Source organism: Rhineura floridana, chromosome 2 (assembly GCF_030035675.1).
Source record: "Rhineura floridana isolate rRhiFlo1 chromosome 2, rRhiFlo1.hap2, whole genome shotgun sequence".
Taxonomy (NCBI): Eukaryota; Metazoa; Chordata; class Lepidosauria; order Squamata; family Rhineuridae; genus Rhineura; species Rhineura floridana.
Genome location: NC_084481.1, coordinates 226,808,561 through 226,829,325, shown reverse-complemented (window position 1 = coordinate 226,829,325; position 20,765 = coordinate 226,808,561). Strand labels below are relative to the sequence as shown.

The window sequence follows — 20,765 nt, the reverse complement described above, 5'->3', positions numbered from 1 at the left end:
CCAAGAAGTTGATCTTTGGGGGCTTGCAGTATTTAGAGATGGAAGAGCGATTGGCCTCTGCTCAGCCGGTAAGAGCGGGAGACTTCCCATTGGGGCTACTCTACCTTGACCTTGTGGAGAAATTATGTTTCCCTCCTTCTGGGGTAGGCCCTTTTTTGGAGCAGCTTTTTTTCGTTCTTTAGTAGGGTTATGCTGGACTGTTAATTGTTGGCAGATAGGAGAGTCCAGCAGTTTCATTAATGGTTTAAAATTCATTTTCCTTGCCGGGCCAGATTTAGGATTTTTAACGTTCTTCCATTTTTTGGGTTTTCTAGCAGACTGGTACATCGCGGCAACCTTGCCTTTCCACCTAGGTGCCTGGTTGGACAGATCAGTGCTAGTTAGAGAGCCAGAAGGTGGGCCAGGGTCTTTGGATTTCTCACAGAGAATCGGTCCTATAGCCTGAACCAGCGTAGTTAGCAAGCTATTTGTTTCAGCCATATACGCTTTGACTAACTCCAGTTCTTCCATCACTAGCGCGCCCCACCCAAAGGAGAGTGTTTTAGATCCAGATGGAGTCGAATTGGTCATAGACTTATTCGTGGGGTTATTCACGGGGAGGGGCTCCTGGGGCTCCTGGATCAAATTGATGGTAATCACCTCCGTGGGGAATCCATCGGTTTTCGAGCCGAGAGAGCAATTATAGCCCGCGTCAAGTAGTTCCTCTGCCAGGCTTTTGGCACCTAAAGCATCTCTGAATGGTTTATTTGACAAATGATAGTCTAATGACCAGTCGTAGGAGCTTTCCGGTAGGGGGCTAGCCTTCTGAGCGTTCGGCTGAACAGATGAGATAGACGAGTTTTCTGACTTAAAGGGGAAATACTGAGTAATCTTCGCTTGCTGATTAGCTGGCAAGGACTCCTCCACCCAAGGAGATATGCCAAGCTCCTGGCATTTCTTCCTTGTATAAACCATTTTGCACCAGCTCAGGAAAGAACTTTGAGGTTAAAGTTGTAAGACGGTCCCCAGCGATAGTAAGTTCCCTTTTAGGATTCCTTTCTTACAAAGTTTTACTTTCGCTCTGCCGCCCTTGGCCTTTCCGAACTGAGGGGCTCTTCACTAAATAATACAACTCCTTAATATCAAGGTCAGGGTTGCAGACTTAAAATTATTAAACCTAATACAATCTCAAAAAGCTGCGCCTTCCAGTGTAAAAACAGAGAAGACGCCCACTCTGAAACAGAGAACCGGCTTCTTATCTCGAGAAAGCTGCTAAAGCAGGAATGGAATGTAATAGAATAGTAGTTTCGGAATTCAACTGCTCTTGGCTCCCACGGCCATAGAGATAAAATTTCCGGGGCTCGTTATAAGCAGAATTACAGGGTGTTTAAAGTTCAATCGAGGGGAGAAAGCCGGAGGGCGTCTTACCGGAGGTGGCAGCAAACCGGCACCTGAAAAAGTAAGAGCCAGAACCCAAACTGTGGCCAAGAAGGCAGAGCCAATTTCCCTATCACAGCCTCTGAGCCACGCATTGCAGTGGCCTGCATATACAAATCTACGTCTGAGTTACTACTGAGCAGGGATTCTAAAATCTTGATATGGGAAAAATCGTTGTTCCTAGTGTTAAACAGTTGAAAGGCAGAAGCCGTCCAATGAACTCCCAGTAGATCCTAGTCTACTTTCTGCCAACCCCAATTTAACAATTTCAGCAGTCGCTGCAGAAGGGATTCTGCTGAGCCACTAACAAATACATGTGTGTGTAATATTACCAGGCCATTTAAAATACAGCATTGAGTGAGCTTTGCATCTCCAGGCCTTAGACCTGATTAAGGATCTGCAGTTCACTCCAGCTTTTCAAGATTCCTTCTACGCTTGAAGAAACAAAAGGATTTGAAACAGGAGCTGTATATATTTATTTCCTTGAGAAAAGGACAGAAAAATCCTAGTTGTGCTGAGATTTTTTTTAGGAGATAAAGGTGCAGATACTGCCCTTAGCACTGTTGCCACTCCATCTGCTGGTCATTCAGAGTAGAGCTGTATCTGAAACATTTTCCAGGAAAGGGCTGGGGCGAGCTCTTGCGATAACAAAACAAGGAAAAAGTAGAGAGCAGTACAATTCCTGACCTGGGGTGGGAGGAAGGGTATCTTAAAACCAATTGTGCTAAGTTTATGCCGAGTTTTGTTTGCAAGTCTGTAACTAGAGTCATCTCTGTAGTAGTCCAGAGAGTGGCTTGATTGCTTGCAAATCATTTCTTCTTTACGTTGCTGATTTTACCCTTTAACTCTGGATTTTCCTGTGCAAACAGAACTTTATGTAGATGTTGGGTGAAGTAGAGGTATATTGCTGTGCTTGCTTCTTCACATCCTGAGAGTTATTACACCAAGAACGCAAGACTCTTGAGGTGGTGGGTTGTTGTTGTTTTGTGCCTTTAAGTCGATTACGACTTATGGTGACCCTATGAATCAGCAACCTACAGTAGCATCTGTTGTAAACCACCCTGTTTACGGATGGTAAAGCAGATAAAAGAAAAATCAACTCATTTGAAATGTGGTGTTGGAGGAGAGTTCTGGTTTAATTTGTTCTGACAACCAATTATTTGTCTTTTTCACGGTCCATGATATGCGCAAAGCTCTCCTCCAACACCACATTTCAAATGAGTTGATCTTTCCCTTATCTGCTTTTTCACTGTCCAACTTTCACATCCATACATAGAGATCAGGAATACCATGGTCTGAATGATCCTGACTTTAGCGTTCAGTGATATATCTTTGCATTTGAGGACCTTTTCTAGTTCTCTCATAGCTGCCCTCCCCAGTCCTAGCCTTCCTCTATATGTGGGGAATTTCTGTAGAACAGATGGGGCTGTAGCGACTTCTCGACCCTCCAGCTTCTTGTGCTGTGTTCTGTTTTTGGAAAGGTTTGTGTAGAGACATTTCTTTGGGCTAGAAAGATCCCAGGCACCTCATGCAAATGTGTGCTGGCATCTAGGAATTAGAAATGATGTTTCAGCCCTGACAGTTTTGTTACCCAATCCCCGGAAACATCTGCACTGGTGTTTTGCTCCATGTTGGCAAAGATGACCAAGTTAAGTTGGCTTGGAAGTTGTCCGTCTGTTTTGGAGTATTGGTGGAATGGCTGGGCATACGTGAGAACTCTACATATGAGAAAATGCTACTTCAACAAGCTTTCCTCCTGCATGAGTGTCTCAAATTCATGGCATGGGAATGGAGAAACTTCTCTGCTACAAATAGTCTGCTTATATATCGGATTTGGCCATGAGAGAAAGGGTAATGTGGAGGAATGAGAAACCAAGCCCTTCCAGTGGTTTGGCTCAGATCCTTCGAGGTCTTTGACAAAACCTTTTAGATTTCTGACTGTGTTGTTGCATATCCCCTCTACTATTGTTTGTTTTTTTGTAAAATGGGGTGTAGAACAGATTTGTATATATCTACTTGCCAGGTTCCTTGTGACAAGTGAAAATTGGCTCAAACCAAGCAGGGAAGCTTTTGTAAATTGGATAAAAAATTGTTTCCTCCCTTTCTCCCCCCCCCATACCGTCCCCCTTGCCATTAATGTGATGTAAATAACTATCTGGGGACAAGTGTGGACAAGTAGATTAGCCATTTGTATGGGAAGTTGCAAGGCTGTTACAGGATGAAGTGGAGGAATGGCACAAAACATTGTGGAATGGGTCTAGCAATTACAGTTGAATATTTAAAATACTTAAACATTGTACCTTTATTAACTTTGCTGTGCGAAGGATGGCACAGGGCAATCCCTGCATAGATCAGGGACTCCTAGCAGTCGTCCCATCAAGCAGGAAAGATTGGGTGTGTGTGATTTGTTTTAAAAAGTGCTAATCCAAGGAATTAGAAAGGCAAATACAGGGAAGAAAGCCAGTAATATAGCCTCTTCTGTCACCACAGTACATACTTTCCAAACACATTTGAAATAAGCAGACACCTAAAGTGGGAGCAAATTTCCTGCCATGGGGCATCCATTTCTTGGTAAAGATCTTCCTGAATTAATCTTTTAAGTGACTTTTGTATTTTCCACAAGTGTAGATTGTTTACAAAGGGATTTAGACTAATTTGAGTGCTCACCCTACAGCAGCTTATGTTTGGCTTGAAAGCTAATTACCCTTATTGTTTTAAATTGAGGATTTCCAGCTCCGCTTTAATTAAGGGCAGGTTTGCCATCTCCATTCCTAGCTGAACAATTCAGGGCCATTAAAACCAATTATGTGTTATATTTAAAGTTTAGGGAGAAGTCCAGATATTTTTTTTAAATAAAAGTTAAGAGCAGGAAGGCTTTTACAAAAGAGAAACCATGAATGTGCCTGCTGGTTGTGTTATTTTATCCATGTATATTGATTAGCAGGAATGTGTAGAGGAAATAACGCGAGAAGAAATGGGTTTAATAAAAAGCAGCACTTTTGGGCTTGTAGTCCAACTGGGTCTAGATAAACCATTTTCATTAGTACTACAATGTGTATTCCATTGTAGATAGGTGTTCCTTTGGTGTTATAGTTCTGTTAGTTTGCCTATGGGTTGGGCTCTTTTAAATTTCCCTATAGTTGGACAGTGATAAAGTTAAAGATAAATTGATAAAGGTAAGTTGGACAGTGAAAAAGGTGGATAAGAGAAAAATCAACTCATTTGAAATGTGGTGTTGGAGGAGAGCTTTGTACATACCATGGACTGCGAAAAAGACAAATAATTGCATGTTAGAACAAATTAAACCAGAACTATCACTAGCAGCTAAAATGATGAAACTGAGGTTATCGTACGTTGGACACTTCATGACAAGACCTGATTCACTAGAACAGACGATAATGCTGGGAAAAACAGAAGGGAGTAGAAAAAGAGGAAGGCCAAACAAGAGATTGATTGATTCCATAAAGGAAGCCACAGACGTGAACTTACAAGATCTGAACAGGGTGGTTTATAACAGATGCTATTTGAGGTCGCTCATTCATAGGGTCGCCATAAGTCGTAATCGATTTGAAGGCACACAACAACAATAACAATAGTTCCCAATAGGATTTCTGCCTTTGCATAAGCATATGCACTGTTCCTACTTTTAGGATTTTTTTCTCACAAAATTACAGATAGCTCTGCGTATCTTTGGGAAATTGTCTGAGCAAATTTCAACTAGTTCAATTTCAAAACTGTGTGTTTGTGGGTTGGCGGAGACAGGGCTTTGCAGGCAGCAAAAAGTAACAGGTAGCTATATACTTTCAAAACATGCCCTGAAACCTGAACTAAGGATAAACTTTATATGTAGAAATGAAGTATGATACTTGAATGTCAGTATAGATGGTATAGAAATGGAATACAAATTAAAAATACAGATTTTGGTGTCCCCACTCAGAAAGCTCAAATTGCTTTGTGGAATAGGAAAAGGTATATTTTTCATCTCTTTAGTTATTCAGCACAGTCATTAAAGTAGTGATTAGTTACCAAGGGTTATACTTTGGTAGCGAAAAGCCTCTGGGTGGCCTAATTATCTTGTCCTACTGATGGCATGAATGGTAGGAAAGTCCCCAAATTCACTGGCTTACAACATGTCCAACCCAGCTCCAGATACCCAGTGAGATCTACATATGCTACTTTGCTGCCATGATGACCAGCCCCTGGAAAAACTCATTTTCCTGGGGATCTGCAACAGCTCCCAGAGAGACCCGGACCCACCTGTAGTGCAAGATTCCTGCAAAGCTGTTGGAATATGTGTTTTGGGTTTACCAGACCTCAATTACTTGCACTTTAGGGTACTGCATTGTGCTCTTGGTAGATACTTAGGACACAGTCTGCCATTTGTGTGAACTGGACTGGAGCATGAAAATATCAGCCTCACTTCCCCATCTGTAAGAAAAGGAGTAGCATTGATTGAGGCAACCACAGTGAGGGCAAAGCACTCTGAAAATTAAAAATGCTGAGTAAGTGATGATTAGTAGGAAAAATAGATTTTAGAAGTCTCCATATCACCCTCACCTCAAATAAAATTTTGTAACGTGCTCTGTTAGCCTATTCCATGAAGCCCTGTAAAGATGAATTTCCTTCTTAATAACAGTGTCATAAACTGAACTGGTTGGTTAGGAACAACTAGCCAGAGGGAATGAGGTTCATTCTTTCCAACCACCGGATATTTTTAAGGGTGTCGTGCCAGCCCTTCAGCAAGGGAAGACTAATCCCATGAACTCTCTGACAACTCTCTTAAGCTCACAAACACGTATTCTCCTTTTGTCACCAAACGGATGGTTTGGCACTGATCTCTTGTCTGTGGACAGAGTGGTTAGGAGAGGTTTGGGCCAAGACTCTGATCATGAACCTTTAGAAACAAAACCCACCTTGTGTTGGACTGCAGCTCAGTTCAGCCACTGGACTAAGGATACATTCAGCAGGAACTGCAGGCAATTCTGACTCCTTAATGATTGTACTTATATGATACATATACTTTGTCACATTCACATTTTTTTAAAAAAATGTACAATTTTTATTTGTCCTGCAATTTGGCAGTAAAAATAGCAAAAAATAAAATAAAAACTTGCCCCTTAACAGTCTTTTGTGGTAAAGTATTGATGAAGATTCATATAGGAAACAACAATTTTATTTTCAGTTTCATTTCTTATATTTTGGTTATAATTTGGCATTGTTATGAAAAGTGGCCAGATATAAGACTTCCCTGACTGTCTTACAGACTTCTTCAGAGCCTGGCAGTGACCATACAATGTGGCCCATGAATTAGCTCCCAGATTCATCATGGCCACAGGCAGCGTCTCCAGTAAAGACAAATGAATATAATTAATGTGGTAGGGTTACTTATTGTGGTAATGCAACCTCACAGACACTTCTCCCCTAATTTCTGGCCACTGCCGTGCATGTGTTTTTTTCTGGGTTGCTCCCACTGTTAATCTCAGCTAGGGTCCTTGTACATGACACACAGCTCAGCCACATGGTGTACAGATAGGTAAGGGCACCTTTGAGGTCCCACAGCTGCCTCTGTCAGCCTTCATGGATCAGGAGAGGCACTGTGGGCAGTTGCAATTGTGTTCTGATGATTCCAAAACAAAAAGTGCTGCGGTGCTTTAAAAACATAGTTGAGGCATCTAAGACGCTTTGGGACACAGAGAGGGTGAAGGTTGCACTTAATGTTTTTTTTTTTTTCCCCAGTCAGTGTTTTTGATTTCAAAAAATGCAGAAGCAGTGATAAGCTGATCACAGCATGAGTGAGTCACCAGAAGGTTGTCTGCATCTCCACTGAAATAATGCTTGTTGGATGTGCTTTATATGGAGTCAGTGTTTGGGCTGCTTGAAGGGAGTGACATAGGAAGCCCAACCCCATCCACACCAACCACTTTAGTATTCTAAATAGTAAACGAGAAGGCAGACATTCTGGCCTTCAGCCGCATTGGGAAAGAAGATGACTGACAAGTCTAATTGATACCACATTTGGGCATAGTGTTCGGTTGGCTCCTATCCACTTGAGGAATGGTGAATGTATTCCCAATTACTAGGAGTGAAGTGCAACAAGCCTAGCATTTGAATGCCCCAATTGCAGAATTGAGGGAGGAGAAAAGGAGCAGGGGGTTGGGCTCTGTGTGTCTGTCAGATCTTTGCTTATGCTAAGACTGCTGGATATGTGTGGGCTGCGTGTGGAAGCTACTTTAAACTTCCAGGTTCCTCTTGGCAAGTGTTAACTCCCTTTCCCAGCTTGCACCACAAAAATAGACACCAGAACCCGACTTCAGCAATGGCACTGCAACATGGGGGTGCCTGTGGTCTTTTGCAGAATACCTTCACCTCATGTCATGAAAGCTAGCATGGGGTTAGAAAGTTTCCAAGGTGGAGTGTGCTAGCCCTGACATCTAATAGGGGAAATGATGGGCAACCCTCACGTTTTCATGTCTACCCAGAAATGTGTATAGGAAGTGGGGTGGTTTCACTCACTGTGAAGCTCAGGTACACGAGAACCAGACCAGGAGGCCATTTTGTCCAGCAGCAACCAGTCAAATGCCAGTATCTTTTAAAATTCCTGCCTGAGAGCCCTTGAGGAAGGGAAGAGCTGTAAATCAGTTTAAGTATCTCTAAGCAGGAGCTAATTTCTACAGTTATCCATCATTGATAATTGAGTTACTCGGCTGTGGAAATGCAGGCAGAATTGCTATTTAAGCTTAGGCAGACAGGGAAGCTCTTTTCTGACCACACTTCAGCTGACAACTAGAAATACAGGCCCAACAACAGATGTAGTGTGATTTTTTTTAAGCACTAATGTTGTAACTATGTGCATCGTAATTAATTTGTATAAACAATTCAAGTGTATACAGACTTGGTACTCTCCCCCCCCCAATCCATTAATTGGTTGCTTCAAATGGCTGTAGATTTCTTCTTCCAACATCTATTACTATTTTTGGTGGTGGTTTTTCTGTGAAAGGTTCCTTCAGTGCTTAAATGTATTGGGGGGAGGCAATCCCATAGCTTAACCTTTTAAACTCGGGATAAAGCACACCTCTGAATTGTATTGTTTTCTCATGAGCTGCCAGGAGAGAGATCCCTATCTTGTGAAAACTTCAGGGTATAAATATATTCATTGAACACGGCGTCCATTTTCTTTATTGCCTGAAGGAAGACAAGGAACAGTAGATGAGGGGGGGGGGATGTTCATTTCTTTTTAGTTTGTATAAAGGCACCCAAATGTAACAGAGATGATTGGATAGCTTTTTGGAGGGTGGTATTCAAAGAAGTAGCTCTGCTATTTAGGACACAAAAGAGTCAATCAAACAACAAAGGATAAAAATGATCAAATGGTTAGCCAGAGGGTAAAATAAGTGCATGGGAAAGAGTGACAAGTTGTATATTAGCAGGAAATCTGATCTGGAAATTAGTTGTGTTTTTTTTCTTCTTGATTTTACCAATGTGACTTTTAAAAAAACAACTGTGGAAGAGATAAATACCCGATCTCTCAATTCCAGATGTGCAAAATGTAGCTGCTCAGTGGAAATGAGACATAAATTTTTAGTTTTGATACAGAAGAAGTTTCAATTTCTTGGCAAGGATTTTTTTTTTAAATCCCCTTCATGCTTTGGCATCTATAGGTCACCATCAGAAAATGCATCTTGATTACTGTCCTGTAGTCATGCTAGTGGTTTTCAGATTACATGACCTTATAACACTCCATCAAATTTACTTTTTAAAAAGGGAATTAAATTAGAGACACCAAATAAAATATCTCCCCATGCCTTATTCAACAGGGAAGGCCAGCCTCTATTGGAAAAACCTGAGTATCTCAATACAAAGAAGTGAATGTTTCCTTATTTAGTGACCTCACAACTGTTTTTAATTTAACCTTGCTGTAGGTATATGCCACTCTGGATTAATGCAATCCACTTTTCTTTATGGAGGCCACATTCCTTCACTTCAAAAATTGTAATCTTAACTATTTCAGGGCTGCAGAATTCTGTAGTTACCTTCCCACTCTTTTTAATGTGATTGATATTAATAATGAGCTTTACCGAAATGTGTTACATTTTTATTTTTGTTGTCCAAAAAAAAACCACATTAGTAAATGACTTGGTCATACCCAAGAATACCTTTCCAGTTATTTAAAATGTTGTTTTTTCAGCACAAAGTACAGAACACAATTCAGTACTAAATGGGGCAGAATATAAATCAAATCAATGTTTTTGAGTGTGTAATTAATACACTTGTAAAAGTATCTTCATTAGGACAGGCAGGGCAGAGAAGCGGGCCTCTACTGCAGCAACCTCTCCATTGTCCCCATGGTGAAGACTTCCCTCCCCCCAGTGTTGAGATCACATTTGCCTCTGCCACAACAGTGTCCCACAAAACCTTCCCACAATGGTGTAAATAGCATCAGTTCACTTACATGGGAGAAAGTAATGAGTTACTTAGCCAAAGTTGCCATGGAGTCTCCAACAGCTGTGGGGGTGGGAACTGGAGACGGTTTAGGGAACTATGAGGAAGAGAAAGAAATAGGGAATGGAGGAAGTGGTGGGGGAGGAGGACAGCCTTTCCTCTCTTCCTCTCAGTTATCTCTTACTGGCCAAATTGGAAGCTGGGATAACATGGAATGAAACAGCCCCAATGTCTCCTTCCTTAGGAAGCACCAACATTTTGACTCTGTGCTAGTGAGTATGTGCTAGCTGCTCAGATAGGATGCCGTTATACAAATGGATGGTGTGTCCGCATTGGAATATTGTATACAGTTCTGGTTGCCTTACCTCAAAAAGGGTATAGTAGATTTGGAAAAGGTTCAGAAAAGGGCAACCAAAATGGTCAAGGGGATGCAGCAACTACCCTATGAGAGAGGCTGCAGCATTTGGGGCTTTTTAGTTTACAGAAAAGGCGAGTAGGAGGTACAGGCCTGGTGCCAGCAGTTGACCAGGTTGGGCTCTGGTCGAGGGCCAGCCCAGAAGGGGCCCTCCTTAGGCTGGGAGGATTGAGCTCCAGCTCCGCGATCTGCACAGGCATCGGGTCGTTGGGCAAATCGCACACAGTGACCCAATGCTGCCACGGATAATGGAGGAGGGGCAACACACACCCCGATGCAGACGGCCCGGGTTTAAATAGGCCCCCTCGCCCCATCTACCTCCTGCATCAGCACTCTGTGCACATGCCTATCACGCAAGATGGCGGCAGGGATATGGAGGGATACCCCTGCCATCTTCTTGGGTGATGGCAGGATGTGCACACAGCGTGTTAGCACACTGATGTGACATGGGAGGTAGATGAGGCAGGTGGGCCTATATAAGCCTGCGCCACCTGCGTCAGAAGGGAGTATCGGGGAGAATGACTACAGGGGACTAGGGTAGTCTGGTGCCAGCCCTGAAAAGGTGACATGATAGAAGTGTATACAATTATGGATACTGTGGAGAATGTGGATAAAGAAAAGTTTTCTCCGTTTCTCATAATGCTACAACTTGTAGGTATACAATGAAGCTAAATGCTAGAAGTTTCGGGACAGACAAAAGAAAGTACTTGTTCCCACAGCTCATAATTAAACTGTGCAAATTCACTCCTACAGGAGGCAGTGATGGCCACCAACGTGGGTGGCTTGAAAAAAGGATTAGACAAATTCACGGAGGAGAAGGCTATCAAGGCTTAAGCATCTAGTCTGAAGTTCTGTAGCACCTTGTGATTTGATTCTAATTCTGGGCTGAGGGTTGGGTGTACAACCTTATTCCAGTTAGTTCTTTCCTATCATAATGGCAGCAATGGACGATTTAGCCTGAAAATTCAGGTCTTTGGCAGAACCCATATAGACATATTTATTTTGCTCATTGCAAACATCTGCACTGGTTTTAACTATCAAAAAGGAGAAAGCATAAAGGCAACGTTCTTAAAGATGGGTGATGTGTACTGGTGGAACGAATCACTTTGGCTATATTGAATGCCAGCTGTTGGATACCAAAACAGAAGCGGGCTCTTTCTTGTCTTGATGTCCTGCTTCCCATTGGGGCATCTGTTTGGACACTGGGGGAAACAGAATGCTGGATTAGATGACCCATCGGTCTGATTTTATTTTCATAATTATCATTATATAATAAATAATCCCAGTTCTGAACATCACACTTTAAGAAGGATGCAGACAAACTGGAACGGGTTCAGAGGAGGGCAACGAGGATGATCAGGGAACTGGAAATAAAGCCCTATGAGGAGAGACTGAAAGAACTGGGCATGTTTAGCCTTGAGAAGAGGAGGGGAGATATGACAGCACTCTTCAATTACTTGAAAGGTTGTCACACAGCGGAGGCCCAGGATCTTCTCGATCATCCCAGAGTGCAGGACACAGAATAATGGCTTCAGGTTGCAGGAAGCCAGATTTCAACTAAACATCAGGAAAAACTTCCTAACTGTTAGAAGTGTGCAACAATGGAACCAGTGACCTAGGGAGGTGGTGGGTTCTCCAACACTGGAGGCCTTCAAGAGACAGCTCGTCAGCCACCTGTCGGGTATGCTTTAAGTTGGATTCCTGCATTAAGAAGGGGGTTGGGCTCGATGGCCTTATAGGCCCCTTCCAACTTTATGATTCTAGTAAAACAGAAAGAATTGGAGCAAGACCCTGCTGTATCCCTACTTTTGGGGCCTAGGTTGAAAGTAGAATTCCAAATAGTTCACATCAAATTTGAAAACACAACATAGTTTTGCAGGACTCCAAACCTCAACTGCTTCTCATTTTAGTCTTTTTTTCTGCTTAATCCATTCTATACATTTTCTTTGTGTGAGGTCCTTCCAAAGATAGTGAACCTTCTGCAGTAGTTTTGACTTACATTTGTACTGTATGTATTTACCTTTAGATGTACAAGTTTTTCTCTGAAGTATGTGAAGAGGGCAAATAGAGTTATGTATGCTGTACCATATACTTCAGTGAGGCACAGGGGTCTTCGTCTCCTCAATACTCTGTAGTAGCAGTACTAATTACAATTTGCCTAGAGCACTGTCTTCAACCTTGAGTCCCCAGTTGTTGGACTACAACTCCCATCATCCCCAGACAGTATGGTCAACGGTTGAGGACCAGTGGCCTAGAGATATCAAGGTTCTAACTCCATTAATGGTTGGTTTTGTGTTTTCAGCCATGTCAACTTATCTTCTCATTATTAAGTCTGAACTTCCTGGTGCCATTGCAGGATTCCTGAGTGGAGACCACAATAGGTAAGGAGAAAATCATCCTACAAGGGGAAATAAAGGCAATTCTTCTAAAACACAGGGACCACAATGCTTCTTGCTGTTCTCCAGGTGAAAAAGAGAGAGACAGGACCTTGCAAATCCCTGCACCTGTGCAGTCCAAATGTGTGTTACTGCTCACAAATGCAGTGCCTTGCTGATTGAGCCCACAGTGATTAATAGGAACCTGCAAGTCATAGCTTGTTGTCAGCATATTTACATCTGCAGCTCACATAAAAATAGTAATTTTTTATTTGTGCCAAATGAGGAATAATTCTTAGGACAGGCTTTCACAATCAGCAGAACCAAGTGGTAGCACATTTCTTGGATTTTACTGTTTCAGGCTGCAAATGGAAGGAGGTTACATGCATGAATTCAAACAGACACACACACCCATCCCTACACATGGAAAACTAGACTATCAAGGGGAAGGCTATGCTGAAATGCTATCTTTCCATGTTTAGGAAGTTTCTTAACATACGGAAATCATTCAAATATTCATACTGTCTCTGAAGTGATAACTCCAGAGCAGTGGATTCTGCTGGTCATAAGCTGTAGTTAAAGTGGGTTTCAACACCAGCTATTCTGAGGCAAAGTCCAGTGATCTGCCTGCTTGATTTGACAGAATTCCACTGATTCTCTGCTCCCCCCCCCCCAATGAAAAACCCTGAAATACTGGATTTTCTAACTGGAGGACTGATATATCTCTGTCTTAATTGTCCTGTAGATGAATTGTGGAACTCCACTTCAAAGCTGCCAAAGATTCCTTGGCCTTTCTGAGTCATCCCCAAGATACACATTATTGTTTGTTTTTACATATCTGCCATCTTCACGAGGTGGCTTGACCACATCATTTTTTGCACACAAAAAACTGAGTTGAGAATATTTTCTCACATGACAGGAACCAGTTTTACCTCACTATGACAAACTCTAGTGTCTGATGGGTTTCTGTCATCTGTAAAAGCCATTATGTGGCAAAGAAATCACACCAAACTTAAAACATGAGAATCAGGCCTGTGACTGAGGCTGAAATGTTTGAACTACTGCTGTCATGTTACCATGTTAACATATTTTTTCAAACCACAAAGCAAAATCTGGCAGTTAGTGAAATTTTAAATATTTTTGTTTTCGCTGAGTAGTTATTGGACTTGTCTTTGGGAATTGTGCCAGTTTTCATATTTGTTTTATAATTCCTCCAATTTGGCTCTGCGGCTGTGCTCACTTCATCTTTAGATCTGACTCAAAACAAAAAAAAATGTGGTTCAGTGTACTGAGAAAAATGTTCCAACATCGGAATAGCTTGCTCTTGTTTTGAATAGATTGTGGTTGCCCCTGCTCCTACAATAGCTCCAGGGTGTCCTTTGCCTGGCTTTCCAATCTCTTGGTTTCAGTGAATTTGAACTCTTAGCATACTCCTTGAACTGTAGGTTAATGCACAACATTTTTAGTAGACTCTTTTTGAAAGAAAGAAAAAGGTGTTTTTGATTATGGGGGGGAGGCAGCAGGGGACTAGTTTTTAGATCTTAAGCATTTGCTGTATTTTGATTATTTTCTCTCTTTCTTTTAATTTCTACTCAACTTTGGCAGTGAAACAAAATAAGGCACATGCCACCAGCACTGGTTACTATAAAATGGGTCATACCCCAACCTAAGATAGGACAGCGCTGGCATCAGCATAATATGTTTAGGGTGTTATTTCTAGAAGAAAGGACCGAGAAAGTGGATGAGCAGCTCTCAAGAAAGACAGGCTTCCTGAAACGTTAACAGTTGTGTAGAATTTGGCAGGCCTAGTTTTTTCATCTCTCGGTGACCAGCTTCAACTGCCAAAATAACCTCTCCTTCACAACTATTTAAAGGTGCAGAAGCTCTGTTCCCAAACTAGGGTCTGCTGACCACCGGTGGTCCGCGAGTTTTATTCAGGTGGTCCACAGCATGTCTGTAAAGATACAGTTAAAGATCATACAGCACCTAACACAATACATTACAATTGCTACAGCAGGCAGAAAAATAATTCAGTGGTCCACCAAGACTTCTCTATAGCTGGGGTTCCCAAACCCTGGTGCTCAGGATGGCAAACAAGAAGAGATTAAAAAAACCAAAAACATGACGAGATCTGCCTCACAAGACCTTCTCTCGGTCCCACCAGTTAAGACAGCTAGGCTGGTGCGGACCAGAGAGAGGGCATTTTCAGTTGTGGCCCCCACCCTCTGGAATTCTCTACCATATGATCTTCGCCATGCCCCCTCCCTGGTAAGTTTTCGCCAAGGGCTAAAAACTTGGTTGTTTCAGCGGGCATACAGGACTCCAAGATAGTTTTAGCTTACAGTGTATAGATGTAGGTTGGTGAATTATAACGGTATTATATGTTAAAACTGTATTATATGTTGTATCTTAATTTTAATTATGTACGCCGCCTAGAGTGGCCGTTCATTCGGCCAGATAGGCGGCCTAAAAATAAAATTTTATTATTTTATTATTATTATTATCTTAAAAACTCTGTTTTATCCACAATTGGAGGCAGTAGGCTTCCAAATAACAGTTGCTGGCAACAGCGGGTGGGGGGGGAGAGGGCTCTTGCACTTGGTCCTGCCTGTGGGACTGGAGTGTCTGGTTGGCCACTGTGAGAACAGGATGCTGGACTAGATGGGCCACTGGCCTGAACCAGCAGGGCTCTTCTTACGTTCTTAAAACAATTCCAGCCAGATGCAGACAGGATAAGAGGTCCCTGTGTGCTTGTGTGGCTCCAGGGGGTGGTGTGTTCGGTGACTGGTTAACAGTGTCCGAGCTTTTCCTGGTGGTGCCCCAGTTGTGGAAAACCTTTCCCAGGTGTATGCCTAGTGCCAGGGTGGGGAACCATGAGCCAACTTGGCCAACCAGGCTTCTTTAGGGAAGATACTCCCACCCGCCCTACAGCTGATGTCATATATGACTTTAGGTATGCGGTGGGGTTTCCAAGGAATAGTTAGGAGCTTGAAGTTGGCTCCCAATTGTTCCTTTGCTGGAGTAAGATGCGCTCCCAACCACACATCAGCTTGATGGGCAGTAGGAGAACCTTGTTCAAAGGGGTAAGCAGCTTCCCTTGAATGGAAACTACTTTTCCCTCCTAGCACTGCCCTTTGTGAGCCTCACCATGCTTCTCCTTTGCACCTCTGACATTGGGGATGGAAGGAAGCGCGGGGAGGCTTGCAAAGCATAAGGCAGTGCCTCTTGCATTGTGAGTCCCAAGCTTGGGAACCCTTTGCAAGGGATTTTGACAGGTGAGCAGGACAACCCACCTGTCGGTCATGTGATGATACGGTTGCCCCGCTCACCTGTCAAAGTTGAGCTATCTGGGGCCAGAGCCTAATGTCTATACCCTGAATGTTTTTTAGGCACCAGGTGAAGACTTCCAGCCATTGCTGTCATGATTCTTTGATGCTTAATTGCAAGTCTCTTTGAGCAGATTTAGGTGGAGAGGAGGGATAAAAATGTTTTAAACGAAGGAAACTTCTGATAGGTGACTCACAACACTTTTCAGAATTAAAACTTCACTCCTACTTCTGGAAAAGGCTTGCTTTAGAGCATGAGAGAGAGAAAACAGCCTGCCCTAAGATTAGCCCTTTGCCTTGTGTTACAGTAAGATTCGCTGTTCTGGGTGTGCCTCCTCTGAGCACATGAAATTCTGTTGCACCTGTATTAGTAGTGATTGGATCCATTTAATGCAGAGATGAGGCACAATAACCCGTCCTCTAGTGCAGTGTTGGGAAACCTTTTTAGCTAGTGGTGAGTGAGGGGCAGATCTTTATCTTTTCCTAGCCCATGGGCCAACATTGACAAGTAGGCGGAACAAACCACCTGTCAGTCACCTGGTTTCATTATGAAATCAGATGATTGATAGGAGGCTGCCTTACCCATCAAAACAAAGCTTCCCCCCTCCTTTTTAGTAATGGTTTCGATGCAAAATGGTTTGTGCTCCTGCCACCCTTCAGCTGAGTCTAACTGAGGCTGGATTTAAACTAGGCATAGTTGCTAATGTAGTCTGTCCCTGAATCACATAGACAGCAAGCAGCCTCCTGCGTTGGTGATGCTTTGTCCTCACAGGAGCTTTAATTATTGAGTTGTTTTTCACAGCACATAGTTTGAGAGTTACCGGTCTGCTTTGGCTGGGACCTGAGGCATACCACTTGGATTGGCATCTGCTTTGTTACCTGCCCACCCCGCCTGGCACCTTGATGCACTGGATAGCCTTATACTGCAGCTACAAGTATGAGCCATACATAACATTGTACAGACTGCTCTCATCTATATGGAACAAGACACACAGTTGCCAAACTGCAAATATTAGTCCATCCCAAGGCCCCTGTAGCATGTGCCAAATTTGCTGAGGACAACTGGCTGGGCCAAAACCTGTGTAATTTTATAGTAAACACTTTACTGGGGAGTCATCTGCAGCAGATGGTCACAAATGCCAAGGAAAACAATTGGCTAGAAATTGTGTTCAGGTTCTTATAAAAATAGTTACCAAGCGCATGCGCGCACGCACACACACACAGCCAAACCACAACGGCTTAGAAAATTCAAGGAGCCAAATTATTAACCCTATACCAAACCTTGTATGCACTCTTCAACTCTTTTGAGAGAGAATCTGTTTTATTTATGGCCATTTTAAAAAATGAGTTTGAGAACATAGCCCTAACCTTGGGAGCTGCTACCTTCTCCAGTAATATTGTTCTTTCCATAACAAATATTTTTAAATTGCTGTATAAGCAAGAGGCATCTTTCTGGCTTTTGTCAACATCAGCCAAAGACTAAGTGCTGATAGGGCAGAATTCCCAATTGCCTAAATAACATTTTTAAAAGAGATTCTAGTTCCCAAGAGCCTTAAATTTCGTTAAGTTAATCTATGATGGAGTAGAACTTTCACGTGCACCTCTTTGCAATAGATTTTTAATGCTTAGAGGAAATGCTTAGAGATGAAAAACACAATCCTACACTAAATCTAAAGAGGGACTTCAAAATGTGCAAAGAATCGCAATATTAGGGTGGCGGTTATTGGTTTTTTCCAGTATGATGGCATGACAGACTGATTGGGTCGTAATATTAAGAGGTTATGATACTTAATTATACTTTGTCAATATGAATTTAGTTTAAATGTGCTTGGCTGCAAATTATTGTGCTTTTAAAAAAAATCTTTAAAATACAAAAACACTACTTTTAAACCATATAATAAGCTGTATCTTGCATATGTTTCAGGCAGGTGAACCCAGCGTCACAACGGACCTTGTACACAGAATTCATTTTTTGTTTCAGTGGGAATACCACATAGAGTGGCTGCATGCATTGTTTGTTTACATTATTCTCTGGGCAGCTTGCAACATAACAATAATTATGAAAAATACAGCAACATACAGTGAAATAAAAATGCAACAATACCATTAAAACAGCCAGTTTAGAGACCAAAGAAATAAAACCACAGATCCAGAGAAATATAAAATGTCATTGTTAATCTATGGAATAAATAATAGTTTTACTCCAGCTTGATTGCCGCTCAGTCACTTTTAGGTTGCAATCCTAAACACACTGTAAATAGAGCTGTAAATCTTGTTGAGCACTGTGGGACTCGCATCTGAGTAAACAGGTATAGGATTGCACTGTAAAAGGGTGTGGAGAAGAGTGGGTGTGTTTTCAGGGTAGTAAAAAATTCAGGATTTTAGAGAATGTGGATCCTGTTCTAACAGTGCTCCCTTTCCCCCCTTGCTTCTCCTCCATTTTGCATAGAAGGCAAGTTAAAGACCACGAGGATCAGGCAATGTGATCAAATAAATGTGGAATCTGATGGTTTGCATAACCTTCTATGCATTATTAAGGGAAGTGGCGGGTAGCAGGCAAGGCCACAACCTGTTCCTTGTCTCTCTGCATGAAGAGGTGAGTAAGGATGCAGAGATGGTGAAGATGTGTCATCCAGATAGTGGGATACCATGGCGCTGTGTGTAGTTGTGTTGCTTAATTTCGTTTAAAAGCAGCACCACAGCAGCAGAGAGTAACAACAGATGTTGAAATGTGAGTGTGCCAGCGTGTGCGTGCATTTGCCTAAGAAAGCAGGCTTTTACCCTGCATCAGCCTGACTGAGACTGGAGACTTAGTAAAATAAGAAAAGCTACTTTATTTAGAGAAATACATAGTAGATAGAAAAGGCATACCTAGTTCTAACTAACTAGCTAAGTTGGAGGCATAACGCCCAGGTGTGGGAGTCAGCCCCATGCTCGGAGAGAGAACAGAGACAAAGGGAGTCTCCTCTCTCCTGGTCAGCCGGAGGACAAAAAGAATGGGAAAGGGCAGAAGGAGGAGCGCCAGGTAAGCTTCCCTAAAGGCGTCACAGTCTAGCGACAGAAGGAAGTCAGTCAGAGCATCACAGGTAAAAGGTAAACAAAGCCTATCCATCTGGAGGACCCTAGCTCTATCTTCCCTCTGGAGCTTAAACAAAAGAACAAAACAGGAGTTGCTCTTGCCCCACTTCTAACACCCCTTCTCAACGAGTGTTTGGTTCAGTCCACGAGATTCGTCTTATCTCGCAGCTTGCAATGTCTTGACTTTGCCCAACGCCTTTTGTGAGAGCGTCTGCAGTCATGTCTGGTGGGTACTTCACGTCTATGTACTTGGTGCGTGAGAGTCTGTTGCATCCTTGCTTGCTTCCTAGTCCCTTTTGGTTGGCGAGCTGGTTCTTCAGCACAGGTATCCCACGGTTACCACCACATCTGGTAACAGTACTCATACACAGGCTTTTCTTTAGCATTTGGCTTCTTCTTGAATTTCCTCTTGTAGCCTGCAGCTTTCCTTCCTTGAGGAAGCTTGTTTAGTGTCCAAGTTTTACTTTGGTGTAGAGATTCCAGCTCTTCCTTGGCTGGCTGCCTCCACCTCTCAGCTTCGGCTTTGTGTAAGGCATCAATCTCTTTCCAGGTCTCTGGTTCCGGAATTTCATCTCTCACGAGGTAAGCAAGTCTCTCTGGTGGTACACCTCTGTTAGTGCGTTCAGAGCGTCTGGGTGCTGGCGCTGCGGCTGCCCCTTCTGGCTCTGATGCCCCTTCTGGCTCTGATGCCTGTTCTGGCTCTGATGCCCCTTCTGGTTCAGACTTCTCACCTTCCTCTGCAGGTATATTGTTATACCTTCTGTGGTAGAAGAATAACTCAGCTTCTTCTTCCATTTCGCTGTAATCTGTTTGGTGTGGCGCCCCTTCTGGTCGGTGTGCACACTCTCTTTCATCAAAATGGACAGCTTTGCATACTTCAACTTTGCCAGTTTGGGGATCTATTACTCTGTATCCCTTTTTCATTGGAGAATATCCAATAAAAATAACTTCCCTGGCAGTGTTGTCAAGTTTGGATCTCCTTTCCTTTGGGAAGCCTTGCACCCGAATGCACAAAGGTGTGACATACTTAGTATCCTGTCATGCCACAGTTCAGATGGTGTTTTGTTGGTTGCAGATGCAGGAAGCCGGTTCTGCAGGTAAGTGGCAGTAACTACAGCTTCTCCCCAGTACTTCTTTGGTAACTGCGCATCATCCAACAGGGAACGAATCATTTGTTCAAGGGTCCTGTTCATTCTCTCCGAGAACCCATTCTGCTCTGGGTTGTAGACAACTGTAGTCTGGTGCTCTATGCCTTCCTCACAGAGAATGTCTTGCATAGCCCTAGACACGTACTCCCCTCCATTGTCAGATCTTATGATCTGTGGCTTTCTGCCAAATTTGTTGGACACAATCCTAACATAGTCCTTCAGTTTTTGAAGTACTTGACTTTTCTCCCTTATTAAATACATTGTAGTATATCTGGAGTAGTCATCTATAAAAGTCAGCATGTATAAATTTCCACCTTGGGATGCCACTTTCATTGGCCCACAAAGATCAGTGTGAATTAACTCTAGAGGCCTTTTGGTTTTCCTCTCACTTTTCTTAGGAAATTTTGGCTTCACACTTTTAGTTTTAATACAGCACACGCAAGTTTGTGTACAGTTGCACTGTTTCACTTTAATGCCTCTTGCTAAATTCTCTTTTTCAAGAGCAGTTAAGCTGGCATGACCCATCCTATGCCAGGTATGAAGGCATTGAGAATCATTGGTTTCCTTG

At 42.7% G+C, this 20,765-nt stretch overlaps 1 protein-coding gene across 6 annotated transcripts in view; it reads left to right on the top strand.

Annotated features, from left to right (window-relative positions):
* SLC38A6 (solute carrier family 38 member 6) overlaps positions 1 to 20,765 on the top strand; it is a 67,264-nt gene that overhangs the window by 19,720 nt on the left and 26,779 nt on the right. For all 6 annotated transcript variants that reach the window (XM_061612404.1, XM_061612402.1, XM_061612406.1 and 3 more), the window contains one exon: positions 12,573 to 12,651. In XM_061612404.1, the coding sequence (XP_061468388.1) occupies positions 12,573 to 12,651 (79 nt within the window). The remainder of the gene's footprint in view (positions 1 to 12,572; positions 12,652 to 20,765) is intronic.